Source organism: Nycticebus coucang, chromosome 18 (genome assembly GCF_027406575.1).
Source record: "Nycticebus coucang isolate mNycCou1 chromosome 18, mNycCou1.pri, whole genome shotgun sequence".
Classification (NCBI taxonomy): domain Eukaryota; kingdom Metazoa; phylum Chordata; class Mammalia; order Primates; family Lorisidae; genus Nycticebus; species Nycticebus coucang.
The window spans coordinates 24,831,910-24,845,952 of record NC_069797.1 but is presented as its reverse complement, the minus strand read 5'-3'; the positions used below and the strand labels follow the sequence as shown (position 1 = coordinate 24,845,952).

At 41.3% G+C, this 14,043-nt stretch overlaps 1 protein-coding gene across 2 annotated transcripts in view; it reads left to right on the top strand.

Annotated features, from left to right (window-relative positions):
- Positions 1 to 14,043, top strand: part of PITPNM3 (PITPNM family member 3) — a 97,585-nt gene that overhangs the window by 29,731 nt on the left and 53,811 nt on the right. For both annotated transcript variants that reach the window (XM_053569395.1, XM_053569393.1), the window contains exon 3: positions 2,305 to 2,412. In XM_053569395.1, the coding sequence (XP_053425370.1) occupies positions 2,305 to 2,412 (108 nt within the window). The remainder of the gene's footprint in view (positions 1 to 2,304; positions 2,413 to 14,043) is intronic.

Sequence of the window (14,043 nt, the reverse complement as noted above, 5' to 3'; positions counted from 1 at the left end):
GTTGTAGTTTTCCCTTGACCAATATAAAGTGACCATCTTTGTCTTTTTTGACTTTAGTTGCTTTAAATCCACATGTATCTGAAAATAAGATTGCAACTCCTCTTTTCTTCTGAATTCCATTTGCTTGAAAAATTGTCTTCCATCCCTTGACTCGGAGCTTTAATTTGTCTTTTGAAGCCAGGTGTGTTTCTTGCAGACAGCAAATGGATGGCTTGTGTTTTTTAATCCAGTCAGCCAATCTATGTCTCTTCAGTGGGGAATTCAAGCCATTAACATTTATTGAGATAATTGATAAGTGTGGTAGTATTCTATTCGTCTTATATGGTGAGAGTCCATTGATTAGTTTTATCTTTTGCATCAGTGTGGAAGTTAGGCTCTGTCCTTTGATTTCTGAGTTCTTACTTTGCTGCTGATCCATTGTGGTGGTCAGTGTGCAGAACAGGTTGAAGTATTTCCTGTAGAGCTGGTCTTGTTGTGGCGAATTTCCTCAATGTTTGTATATCCGTAAATGATTTGATTTCTCCATCAATTTTGAAGCTTAGCTTAGCAGGGTACAGAATTCTGGGCTGAAAATTGTTCTGTTTAAGTAGATTAAAGGTAGATGACCATTGTCTTCTTGCTTGGAAAGTTTCATTAGAGAAGTCTGTGGTCACTCTGATGGATTTGCCCCTGTAGGTCAACTGGCGCTTACTCCTGGCAGCTTGCAGAATCTTTTCTTTTGTCTTGACTTTGGACAGGTTCATCACAATGTGTCTTGGAGAAGCTCGGTTAGAGTTGAGGCGACCTGGGGTCCGATATCCCTCTGAAAGCAGTGTGTCAGAATCTTTGGTGATGTTTGGGAAATTTTCTTTTATAATATTCTCTAGTATGGCTTCCATTCCTCTGGGGCATTCTTCTTCCCCTTCTGGAATTCCTATAACTCGTATGTTGGAACGCTTCATAAAGTCCGATAATTCTGACAGTGAACGTTCTGCTTTCTCTCTCTTCTTTTCTGCCTCTTTTACTATCTGAGTTATCTCAAAAACTTTGTCTTCTACCTCTGAAATTCTTTCTTCTGCATGGTCTAACCTGTTGCTGATACTTTCCATTGCATCTTTAAGTTCCCTGATTGACTGTTTCATTTCCTTCAGCTCTGCTATATCCTTTTTATATTCTTCATATCGTTCATCTCTGATTTGATTCTGTTTTTGGATTTCCTTTTGGTTATTTTCCACTTTATTAGCAGTTTCCTTCATTGTTTCCATCATTTCTTTCATTGTTTTCAACATGTGTATTCTAAATTCCCTTTCTGTCATTCCTAATATTTCTGTATAGGTGGAATCCTCTGCAGTAGCTACCTCATGGACCCTTGGCGGGGTCGTTCTGGACTGGTTCTTCATGTTGCCTGGAGTTTTCTGCTGATTCTTCCTCATGGGTGATTTCTTTTATCTGTTTCCTTGCCCTAATTTTCCTTTCACTTCCTCTTGCTCTTTAAGATCTTGTGCCTGTGGAAGTTGTGGGCGGGTTTAGACGGATTGAACACACGCGACCACTTGCCGGTTTTCCACTGTTTTAGTCCTCCTCTTGGGGTCCAGAAGTCTCTCGCTGACTCCCTGTAGCCTCATAGGAGTGATGATAGGCAGTTCCCACCAGCCAGAGATGCCTGGAGTCCTATATCCCCCGACTCACGGTGCCCAGATGCAAGGAAGCTGTTACTCGGCTGCCATCTTGCTCTGCCTCCCATTTGACACATTTTTATCACAGTGGTTAACATAGCCTTTCCGGCGTTATCTCAGTTACTGTGCCAAAACATTTACATTCTACATTTACCAAGTTTCGCAAATACCCCTATAATATGCACCACAGGTGTGATCCCACCGATTCCCCTCCCTCTACCCACCCCCACCCCTTTCCCACTTCCCCCTATTGTTAAGTTGTAGCTGGGTTATAGCTTTCATGTGAGAGTCCCAAATTAGTTTCATAGTAGGGCTGTGTACATTGGGTATTTTTTCTTCCATTCTTGGGATACTTTACTAAGAAGAATATGTTCCAGCTCCATCCATGTAAACATGAAAGAGGTGAAGTCTCCATCTTTCTCGTTACTTTCTTTTGCTGTGACAAGTGGAGGCCCAGTAGGGCACGGCAACAATGTCTTCTTGCAATGCTGAATTCCTGATGTCTCACACTCATCTTTGGCTACAGACACTTTCAATAGCTGAAGTCTGCCTTGACGCAGGAAGAAATGAAACTTCCTCAGACACAGCTCCTGGTAGGGGTAGCCACCAGAGCCCTGCCTGTTCATGCCTGTCTCTGCTTCTTCCACAGAGGATGTGGCTGAAGGGAAGAATGCCATCCTCATTGGGATGAGCCAGTGGAACTCGAATGACCTGGTGGAGCAGATGGAGACCATGGGAAAACTGGACGAGCATCCAGGTGAGGTTCTGCTTCTCTCCTGACCGGGGTGTGCATGTCTGTGTGTTGCAAGGTGGGCTGTAGGGCTGGCAACTGGGGCCAGGACTTAGGTCCATCTTTCTGGGTACCTTCCTCACAGCATCCCTGAATTCTGTGTCCCCTGGCACTCCCCTGGAGACTTCTTTGGGGTTTTCTGGGGCAGAACAACTCCAGGATACTTGAGCAGAGCTTCCTTTGTCCACAGAATGGCCACCTGGTGGCAAGGATAATTGATGGCAGGTGGCTGGGGCCAAGCTCTTTGGGCTGTTGGGCCTGTAGGACTGGGAATCTGCTGGACAAGAATTGTGGCAGCTGGAGGCACCTTTGAGCAGCGGAAGCAGCTGAAGTCTAAGGGGAGAAGGAAACCAGTGAGGGTGGGGACTTCCTTTGGCTAAGTTGTGAGAAAAGGAGTAGGTGGCAGGAATTAATCTGTGGGGCAGGGAGGGGGCTAGACCAAGAGCTTGAAAAGCAGACAGCAGGGTGGCGCCTGTGGCTCAGTGAGTAGGGCGCCTGTCCCATATGCCGGAGGTGGTGGGTTCAAACCCAGCCCTGGCCAAAAACCAAAAAAAAAAAAAAAAAAAAAAAGCAGACAGAGCCTTCTTGGTGCCCATCATTTAGCTGTTTGATCATTTTTCATGACCTGGATATTGTGAGCACCTCTGTGTATAAATGCTCTACAGGAGGGACTGAAGGTGATGCAGTGGCTGCCTCTGCCTTGTGAGGAGTGATATAGCACAAAGTCAAGACAGGGTATCCAGCTTAGTCTGAGGGTTGTTGGCTTTCAGGGGAGAGGCAGGATTTGGAGAGGGAGCAGGAGAGGGGATGTAGGACAAGCTCCTGACGGTGAAGCCAGGGCTGGCCTGTGAAAGGCAAGTGGACGATGTGGTTGAGATCATAAAATCTGAGGCTCAGAGATCTTCAGCTGAAGGCTGTACCTGATTAGTGTCATGCTGGAATGAGAAACAGAGCCAGGACTGACCTCTGTGCCTGTCCCCCTCAGGTCAGCTCCTTCCATCCCTCCTCCTCCATCCCCCATACCACTCCTCTACTTTATTTCTCCTCCATCTCTTCTTCTCTGTCCTGTCTTGGTCCTGTTATTCACAGTCACAGTCTGGACCACAATTGCTGAGTGGGCAAGATCCCCCCATCAGAAGATGTTCAGGGCGGCACCTGTGGCTCAAGGAGTAGGGCGCCGGTCCCATATGCCGGAGGTGGCGGGTTCAAACCCAGCCCCGGCCAAAAAAAACCACAAAAAAAAAAAAAAAAAAAAAAAAAAAGAAGATGTTCAGTGAGATGGCCCTGGTGAGGGGATGGCTGCGTAGGTGGCAGCTTTCTTGGCATTGGCCATCTCACCCCTGGCACCTGCTTCTTCTCCCAACCCCCACCCTCACCTCCTTGGTTCAAAACCCTGCTTGTGCCAAAGCACCCATTCAGAGGAATGGGCAGGACTGGGATGGTCATCACATTTCACAATCAAAGAAGCTGGCTTCAGAGGGCAGGGTCTTGTTCAGTGTTCTCCAAGTTAATGGCGGCATCATCCAGGCCTAGGTCCCTGGTCTACTAATTCCAAGTGTAGGGCTTCACCGCCCAGATGGGACTGGGGCTTGGCACCATTCTGGGTTCAAGAAATTCAGAGTCTTAAAGGAAAGGCACCCTGGGTTTCTGTCCTATCCACAAGAAGGTCAGGCTCTGAATTTGGTCCTCATGGCCAGTCCAAAGACAATTTCCCAGTCTTCACAGCCATGTTTGCAGAAGGGTCCTTTGCTCTTTCCTTCACCCCGAGAATCCTAGAGGGGGCCCAGAAGGGATGAGGGATTCTAGGTCCTGCCCCACAACAGTACTTGTTACTTGAAAAGACAAACCCAGATTTATACTCACCACCCATCTGGCCATGCCCCTCCCACCCTCTACCCCCACTTGTCTGCCAAAGAATATATGACTCAGACACAGTGTGAGTTAAGGAGAGGGTGAGTGAGAGGAAGTGTAAGCTGGAGAACAGGGGAGTGCAAGGAGAAGGAAGTGTGTGTGTGTGTGTGTGTGTGGTGGTCCAGAGAGAATCAGAAACTGAAGCTTTGGAGTCAAAAAGGTCTGGGTGTGAACCTGAGCCCTGCCACTCCATGGCTTTGTGGCCAGAGAAGGTCATGTTAACCTCTCTGAGTCTCACTTCCTTCATCTGCAGAGTGGGGGACTAATAAAAACACTGTGGGGATTAAATGAGGTAATACTTGCATAGTGCCTTCAATGGCAGGTAATTTTTATTATGATGGAAAGGGGAGAAGAGTGAATGCTCTTGCACAACCACAGCCCCGACAAAAGCTTCCCAGTGCTTTGAATTAAATGATTGAATTCGGAGCAGTGCTTGCCTGAGTCCAAGAGTTGATGCTATTTCCTCCCAGTGCAGAATGGAGAGCAGGAAGGAGAGAAGGAAGAGTGAGAGAGGGAGAGGAAACCAAGCAGATTCTCAGCTCCTTGAGCTCCATTCTCCTGGGCATTCATAGTGTGAGTTCCCGCAGTGCGACAGAACACACACATTCATTTCATTCATTTCAGCAGTCATTCATGGAGCCACCACAGGGATCCAACTCTGTGCTAGATATGGGTTAAACAAAGACTAGCAGGATGGCATTGTCACCTTTTAGGAGAGGAAGAGACAGATCAGAGCCACGGGGTACAATACAGGCTCAGGAGAGGCTCTGGGAATATCTTGGCGGGGGTGGGGGTGGGGGGAGGTGTTCTGAGAGCATTTCCTGGAAAAGGCTGCAATCAAAATTGGTGGTGAAGGCAGCGTGTATACCCCTGCCATGTATACCCCTGCTGCCTTCAAGTTTCCTGCCCTTAAACACAGTGCTCTCTCCGGGGCTCCTGCTCATGGTTCATCCCCTGGCCCATCACTCTGCCTGTGTGGGTGTTTCAACCACCTTCAGTGATGACTGTCTCCAGGCAAGACCTTTCTCCTGGGCTCTAGATTTATATTTTCGGTAGCTCCCTACTAACACCTACCTGATTGTCCTTATGCTCTACAAATTCCCAGTGGAGTTGACCTTCTTCCTCTTAAACCTGAATTATGTTTGATTTTCCATCTTTTCTCTCCTTAGCCATTTACATCATATGTTGCACTGGTATTCTCAGACTACTCCAGTTTGAGGGTGATAATTCCTGCGCGCGTGTGTGTGGTGTGTGCATGGACACAGGCTAACTGTACTTTATGGATTTTGTTTCTCCATTTTTTACGGTGAACTCATCTTGGTGATACCACCCCCTGCCTTTCCTTTTCTGTGGGAGTCTTCCAGGCCTGAGGTTGTGAAGCTGTCCTTATAGAGACTGATTTTGTATTCCTTTCTGCTGGGCCTGAGTGTTTCACTAATCTTGAATATTTTATGTGGTAAATTTATAGCTCTGCGTTTCCTTTCTACATGGGTGGTGTAAATTTAGACCCTACACCCATAAGTGGCACAGGCTTAGGTTTTATAATTACTCATGTGTGACTTTCCCCTTTCTCACTATCTGTGAATGGTTTCTTTGCTGCTTCCCCAAAGGAGTTTTTGTTTTAAGTTCCTCTGTGGATAGAATAACCCTTCAAGGGTCTCTGCAATAAAGGGTGGGGGCTCCACTTTAGCCTTCACCGTCCAGCAGCTGAGGTCAGGCCTGTGGTGTTCACAACACGGTTCTCAGGCTCTGGCCTGGGAGCCTCCATTCCTCTGATATCATGGGACCCATGGGTCTCCCTTATTCCAGCTTCTCTTTTTGTCTCTGGGTTACAGATCCATCTCTATTTCTGGCACGTGTGTATTATATATTCTCTGTTTTAAGCTTGGTTATAAATTTACCTTTCGGGGGGGATAATATATTGCTCAGTATATATGGATTTTAGTGGAAAAGAATCCTTCAGCATCAGCTCAGTGTACCTTATTATTGTTACCATTATTTTACAATTATTTGTCTTGCTATTTTTATTTAACATTGTTCATTATAGTAAAATATGCATAACATACAATTTACCATTTTAACCATTTTTTTTTTTTTATTGTTTGGGATTCATTGAGGGTACAAAGAGTTAGGTTACACTGATTGCATTTGTTAGATAAAGTCCCTCTTATAATTATGTCCTGCCCCCAAGAGGTGTGTGCCATACACTGTGACCCCCCCATCCCCCTCCCACCTTCCCTCTCCCTGCTCCCTTACTCCCCTAAAACCCCCTCTCCTTGTATTAGCTCAACTACTGCCTTCATATTAGAATTGAGTACATTGGTTTCTTGCTTCTCCATTCTTATGATGCTTTACTAAAAGAATGTGTTCCACCTCCTTCCAGGTTAATGCAAAAGATGTAAAGTCTCCATCCTTTTTAATGGCTGAATAGTATTCCATAGTATATGTATACCACAGCTTGTTAATCCATTCCTGGGTTGGTGGGCATTTAGGCTGTTTCCACATTTTAGCAATTGTAAACTGAGCTTAATAGTCTAGTGCAAATGTCCTTATGACAAAAGGATTTTTGTTTTTCTTGTGGGTAGATGCCTAGTAATGGGATTGGAGGATCAAATGAGAGGTCCAATTTGAGTTCTTTGAGGATTCTCCATACTTCCTTCCAACAAGGTTGCATTAGTTTGCAGTCCCACCAGCAGTGTAAAAGTGTTCCCTTCTCTCCACATCCACGCCAGCACTTCGAGGCTTTGCAATGTGGGTCATTCTCGCTGGGATTAGATGATTTCTCAAGGTGGTTTTGATTTGCATTTGTCTAATGATTGGGGACGATGAGCATTTTTTCGTATGTTTGTAAGCCAGTTGTCTGTCTTCTTTAGAGAAGGTTCTATTCATGTCTCTTGCCCAGTGATATATGGGATTGTTTGGTCTTTTTTTTGTTGATTTAATTTGAGTTCTCTGTAGATCCTACTTATCAAGCTTTTGTCCAATTCATAATATGCAAATATATTTTCCCTTTCTGATGGTTGCCTGTTTGCTTTGGTTGTTGCTTCCTTAGCTGTAAAGAAGCTTTTTAGTTTAATTAAGTCCCATTTGTTTATTTTTGTTATTGTTGCAATTGCCACGGAAGTCTTCTTCATAAAGTCTTTCCCCGGCTGATACCTTGAAGTGTTTTCCCCACACTTTCTTCGATGATTTTTATTGTTTCATGCCTTAGATTTAAATCTTTTATCCATCTTGAATCAATTTTTGTAAGTGGTGAGAGGTGCAGGTCCAGTTTTAGTTTTTTACGTGTGGTTATCCAGTTCTCCCAACACCATTTATTGAACAGAGATTCTTTTTCCCAATGTATGTTCTTATTTGGTTTATCAAAGATTAGGTGGCTGTACAAGGTTACTTTCATCTCATGGTTTTTCATTGGGTTCAAGATGTCAATGTCTCTTTTTGTGCCAGTACCATGCTGTTTTGATCACTATAGCCTTGTAGTATAGCCAAAAGTCTGGTAGGGTGATACCCCCCAACTTTCTTTGTTTTTATTACCAAGAATTGCCTTGGCTATATGGGGTTTCTTCTGGTTCCATATAAAATGAAGGATTATTTTTTCCAAATCTTGAAAGTATGATGATAGTATTTTAAAAGGGATTGCATTAAATCTATAGATTGCTTTGGGAAGTATAGACATTTTGACAATGTTGATTCTTCCCAGTCATGAGCATGGTATGTTTTTCTATTTGTTAATATCTTCCACTATTTCTTTCCTTAGGGTTTCATAATTTTCTTTATAGAAGTCCTTCACCTCTTTTGTTATGTATATTCCCAGGTATTTCATTTCTTTTTTGAAGCTACTGTGAAGGGAATTGTGTCATTGAGTCATGGTACACTTGAACCTATAGTTAAATTTCCTTGGCACACTTAAATTCTGTTGATCAAAAAAAAAAAGCATAAAATAATATACTTATAGTGCTTTGAACTTCTTCTGAAAATAGTTTAATTAATGATCTTTAAAAATTTTCAAGGCACCCCAGCGTAGTGTTGCACACTGGTTGAAAATCATTAAACACTAACTCCTCGCCCTCCCCTTCCCCTGGCCCCTGGCAGCTACCATCCTACTTTCTGTCTCTATAGAATTGATTTCTCTAGGGAGCTCACGTAAGTGGTATCATATACTATTTGTCCTTTTGTGTCTGGCTTCTTTCCTTCTTTTTTTTTTATTTATTAAATCATAGCTGTGTACATTAATGCAATCATGGGGCACCATACACTGGTTTTATAGATCATTTGACATATTTTCATCACACTGGTTAACATAGCCTTCCTGGCATTTTCTTAGTTATTGTGTTAAGACATTTATATTCTACATTTACTAAGTTTCACATGCACCCTTGTAAGATGCACCGTAGGTGTAATCCCACCAATCACCCTCCCTCTGCCCATCCTTTCCCATCCCTCCCTTCCCTCTCCCTCTTCCCCATATTCTTAGGTTATAACTGGGTTATAGCTTTCATGTGAAAGCCATAAATTAGTTTCATAGTAGGGCTGAGTACATTGGATACTTTTTCTTCCATTCTTGAGATACTTTACTAAGAAGAATATGTTCCAGCTCCATCCATGTAAACATCTTTCTTTAAGGCTGCATAATATTCCATGGTGTACATGTACCACAATTTATTAATCCATTCATGGATTGATGGGCACTTGGGCTTTTTCCATGACTTAGCAATTATGAATTGGGCTGCAATAAACACTCTGGTATAAATATCTTTGTTATGATGTGATTTTTGGTCTTCTGGGTATATGCCTAGTAGAAGAATTATAGGATTGAATGGCAGATTTATTTTTAGATCTCTAAGTGTTCTTCGTATATCTTTCCAAAAGGAATGTATTAATTTGCATTCCCACCAGCATTGCAGAAGTGTGCCCTTTTCTCTACATCCACGCCAACATCTCTGATCTTGGGATTTTGTGATATGGGCTAATCTTACTGGAGTTAGATGATATCTCAAAGTAGTTTTGATTTGCATTTCTCTGATGATTAAGGATGATGAGCATTTTTTCATATGTCTGAAGGCCGTGCGCCTGTCTTCTTCAGAGAAGTTTCTCTTCAAGTCCCTTGCTCAGCCTGTGATGGGATCATTTGTTCTTTGCTTGTTTATACGTTTGAGTTCTCTGTGGATTCTGGTTATTAAACCTTTGTCAGAGACATAACCTGCAAATATCTTCTCCCATTCTGAGGGCTGTCTGCTTGCTTTACCTACTGTGTTCTTGGCTGTGCAGAAGCTTTTATTTCACTTAGCATAATGTTCTCAAGATTCATCCATGTTTGTAGCATGAATCAATACTTCATTTCATTCTGTGGCTGAACAACATTCTATTGTGTATGGGTACCACATTTTGTTTATCCATTCATCTGTTAGTGGACATTTGGGTTGCTTCCACCTTTTAGCTATTGAGAATAATGCTTCTGTGAACATTGGATACAAATATTCACCTTATTTCTTTAATTCATTCTTGGAAGAAAACATCAACACTGCAAATAAAACCAAAGACTCCCTTAGTTATTCTTTCAATTGCATATATAATTGCAGAGTTTATTAAGGTATCTTGATGGTATCTTGAAGGTATCTCTCTAGAGAGAGATCACATTAAACATTAACGCTGTACCTTACTTTCCCCTTCCCCCATTTAACAGTAGATCTTGGAGAGCCTTTCATATGAGTATATATAGGTTTCACATCATTCTTTCTAACTGTATTACAGTATTCTCTACATAGAAGTACCATGATTTATTAACCATTCCCTAGTGATAGACATTGGAATTTTTCTTTTTTAATTTTTAATATTTTTTGTTGTTGTTGTTGCAGTTTTTGGCTGGGGCTGGGTTTGAACCCGCTACCTCCGGTATATGGGGCCGGCACCCCACTCCTTGAGCCACAGGCGCTGCCCTGGAATTTTTCATTATATAGAGAATGTTACATGAGTTAAAAGTATAAGCATGGGAAATTATAATAGGTACTGCCAAACGATTTTCCAAAAAGACTATGCAAATTTATATTTGTACAGCACCCAGTGTTACCAGATTTGATATTATCAAACTTTAAATTTTTACGTGACTGATGGGGGAAAATCTTTTCTCATTATCTTGTTTTGTCTTTATCTGATTTCTAGTGAGATTAAGCATCTTTTCATAAACACATTGACAAATCCCATTTTATTTTTCTGAATCTTTTAAATATGACTTTTGTCCATCTTGCTGTTGGATTACTGATTTTTTAAATTGGTTTTTGGGAAGTCTTTGTTTTATATACACACATATATGTATAAGATATAAATTATTTATCTGCTATGTATTTGAAACATTGCTACTTTGCTGAAATTTCTTATTAGCTCTAATAGTTTGTTGATTCTCTCTGGTTAAAGTGTCATATCATGTACAAATCTTAATAGTTACACCCTTGGCAATATTTATGCTACTTAGTTTTCTTTTAAATTGCATTACAAAGAATCTCCAGATCAATGCTGAGGAGCAGGAGTGATAGCGGCTTCCTTGTCTGATCCTGACTGCAATGCTGTAATGGAAATAGTCTAAAATTTCACCAGTAAGGATGATCCTTGTCCTACGATTCCAAAAATATCCTTCATCAAGTTGAAAACGATGACCTTTGTTCAGATGTAACTTTCAGTTGTTTTCTTTCTTATTCTGCCCATTGTTTATTTGTCTGTATTCCCCTTCCTGACATTCCTCTCTGTTCTTAATAAGCTTTACCAAATATTTACTTATTTTGATGGTCTTGTCAAAGAAACAGCTCTTAGTTTTATTTACCAACTCTATTTGTATTTCTATTTAATAATTTATTTTATTTTTATTTAATTTAACAATTAATATTGTTGTTGTTTTTTATTTTGTCAATTCATTCCAGCTACTTTCTTTGGGTTTATGTTATCATATATTTATACTTTTCCAAATTCTAGAGGGAACAGCTCTTTAATCTTGTTTTATAACTCACACATGTGCAGGTCCCTTCCAAGGCCTTGAAAGGCCCCTAGTAAGTTGTTCACCTACTACCCTATTTCCCCGAAAATAAGACATCCTCTGAAAATAAGACCTACTTACAGGAAAGATAAGATGTCCCCTGAAAATAAGACCTAGCGCATATTTGGGAGTATACCTTAAAATAAGACACTGTCTTATTTTTGGGGAAACAGGATATCTTTTGGTGGTAAAATTTGTGAAAGTACGATTTTGGATAATCTTTTTCTTACAAGGGACCCCAAAGTTGTGCAAGCTTTAGTCCCCATAAAACCTGGATCCACCCACGATGGCAATACTCCACAGGATTTGGCTAAGTAGCTCTTATATTGTCTGTCATTTCTTTCTTTCTTTTTTTTTTTTTTTCTACTTTTAGTAGAGATGGGGGTCTCACTCTTGCTCAGGGTGGTCTCAAACTCCTGAGCTCAAGCAATCCACCTGCCTTGGCCTCCCAGAGTGCTAGGATTACAGCCATGGGACTGTCTGGCCCTGTCTGTCATTTCTAAGTAGTACAAAACCTTCACATTTTTCCTTTTTACCCAGGGAGTTATTGAGAACAATTTACAAGAATCTTGGCAGAGAGAGTCTTTTCTTGTTAACTTACAATTTTATTCCATTGTGGAGAATGTGAAGTGCCATCGTTTTGAAATTTTTTCTTGTCTAAAACATGGTCTTTGTGTGTATGTGAATGCTCATTGTAAGTTAAAAAAATTATATATGTTGGGTTCCAAGTTCTGTATTTATTAAATCAAAGATATTATAGTATAGCTTTCTCTTTCTCATTTTTTTTTTGCTTTTTACTGACACAATCACATTTATTATACATCGTTTTTCTGTATCTCTAAAAATTTGCATTTTTAACACACTATCAGGATTTGGATTAGGTCAGTCTCTACATCCTATTACCGAACAGGAAAGGACCTTGGAACCCTTTTTTCTTTCTTCTCTTTCCAACTCTCCGAGCTCACACGTCCCCTGCCCATTTGGTTCCAGATTGTTGTCAATTCTCATTTCTCATTTACTCAATGGTAAATTTCACTGTTTTACTTTCGGGGAGGTTTTTTTTTTTTCTCATCGTGTTGTTTGTATCAGTGATGACCCCTCCTCCTCCTCCTCAGGTAAACATATTGAGGTATGATTTACATTCAGTAAAATTCACCCTTTATGGTATATGACTCTCACTGGTACTTCTTCTTCTTCTTCTTTTCTTTCTTTTTTTTGTTGAGACAGAATCCCACTCTATGCCCTGAGCAGAGTGCAATGGCATCATAGCTCACTGCAACTTCAGACTGGGGCTGTGGGCATCCTGCTACCTCAGCCTCTGGAAGCTGCTGGGATTACAGGTGCCTATGGCGCCTGGCTGGGTTTTTCATTTTTTTTTAAGAGTTGGAGTCTCCTGAGCTCAAGCAATTCTCCCTCCTCAGCCTCCCACAGTGCTGGGATTACAGGCATGAGCCTCTGCACCAGGCACTCACTGGTACTTCTTAAATTCCATAACTTCTTGTATTTACTTTCTGTTTTCACTAGAACATCTTCTCAAGTAGATGTTCTACCTGTGGATTGTAACTTTCCATGTTGTTGCATTTCTAAACATGTCTCTAGTTTACCTTTCTCATTTAAATCTGAACAAATCTATGTCCATAATCATGTTCCCGACTATCTTTGAAGACATTCCCACCTGGCCTTCTTTTATTTAGTATTGTTGGTGGGGAGTCTGAGATAAATTTGATTCTCATTCCTTTATGGCTAATCTATATTTTTAAATTCTTCTTGAAGCTTTAAGTTTTTAAGTCATCATTCCTTGTATTCTGAATTCTCAAGCAATGTTTCTGGGTGTGATTTTGTTGTTGTTGTTTGTCAGGCCTGGACCAGGCTGTGCTGTTTCCTTAGAGTGAAGTTTTCTTTTTGTTGTTTTTTCAAGTATTTCTTTTGTGCTTTGTGCTTCCAAAGCTTATTATTAGACAGATACTAGAACTTTTCTAACCATGTCTCATCTTGTCCTTCTCTTTCATATTTCTTTCTTTCTTTTTTTTTTTTTTTTTCCGAACAGTCTCTCTCACCCAGGCTAGAGTTGCCATGACATCATAGCCCATAGCAACCTCAAACTCTGGGCTCAAGTGATCCTGCTGCCTCAGCCTCCCAAGTAGCTACAGGTACCCTCCACAAGCCTGGGTAGTTTTGCTATTTTTAGTAGAGACAGGGTCTCATTCTTGCTTAGGCTGGTCTTAAGCTCCTGAGCTTAAGGGGTCCTCCTTTCTTGGCCTCCAGAGTGCTTGGATTACAGGTGTGAGCCACCACACCTGGCCTCATTCTTGTTTCTTAGTCCTTGGTGGGTTCTGAAAGAATTTCTTGGTTCTGACCATCAGCTCACCCATTTTCTCTTCATCAACTGTTTCCATTCTGCTGGTCAGCTCTTCTGTGCACGTTTTTGTTTTTATTTTTCAACCAATCACGTTTTCAGGTCCATGTTCTCCGATTGGTTCTTCTGATTAAAAATGTGGTATTGATTCATGGATGCCATGGGCTGTTCTATATCTTTTTAAGTCCCCTTCTGTCATTGCTATTAAGTTTCAGAATTTCTGGTAAGTTAGAGATCAGTGGGGATGACCACACATTTACAATTGAATTCATTCCAAAGATCTGTAAGTGAGATTATAACAGGAAGC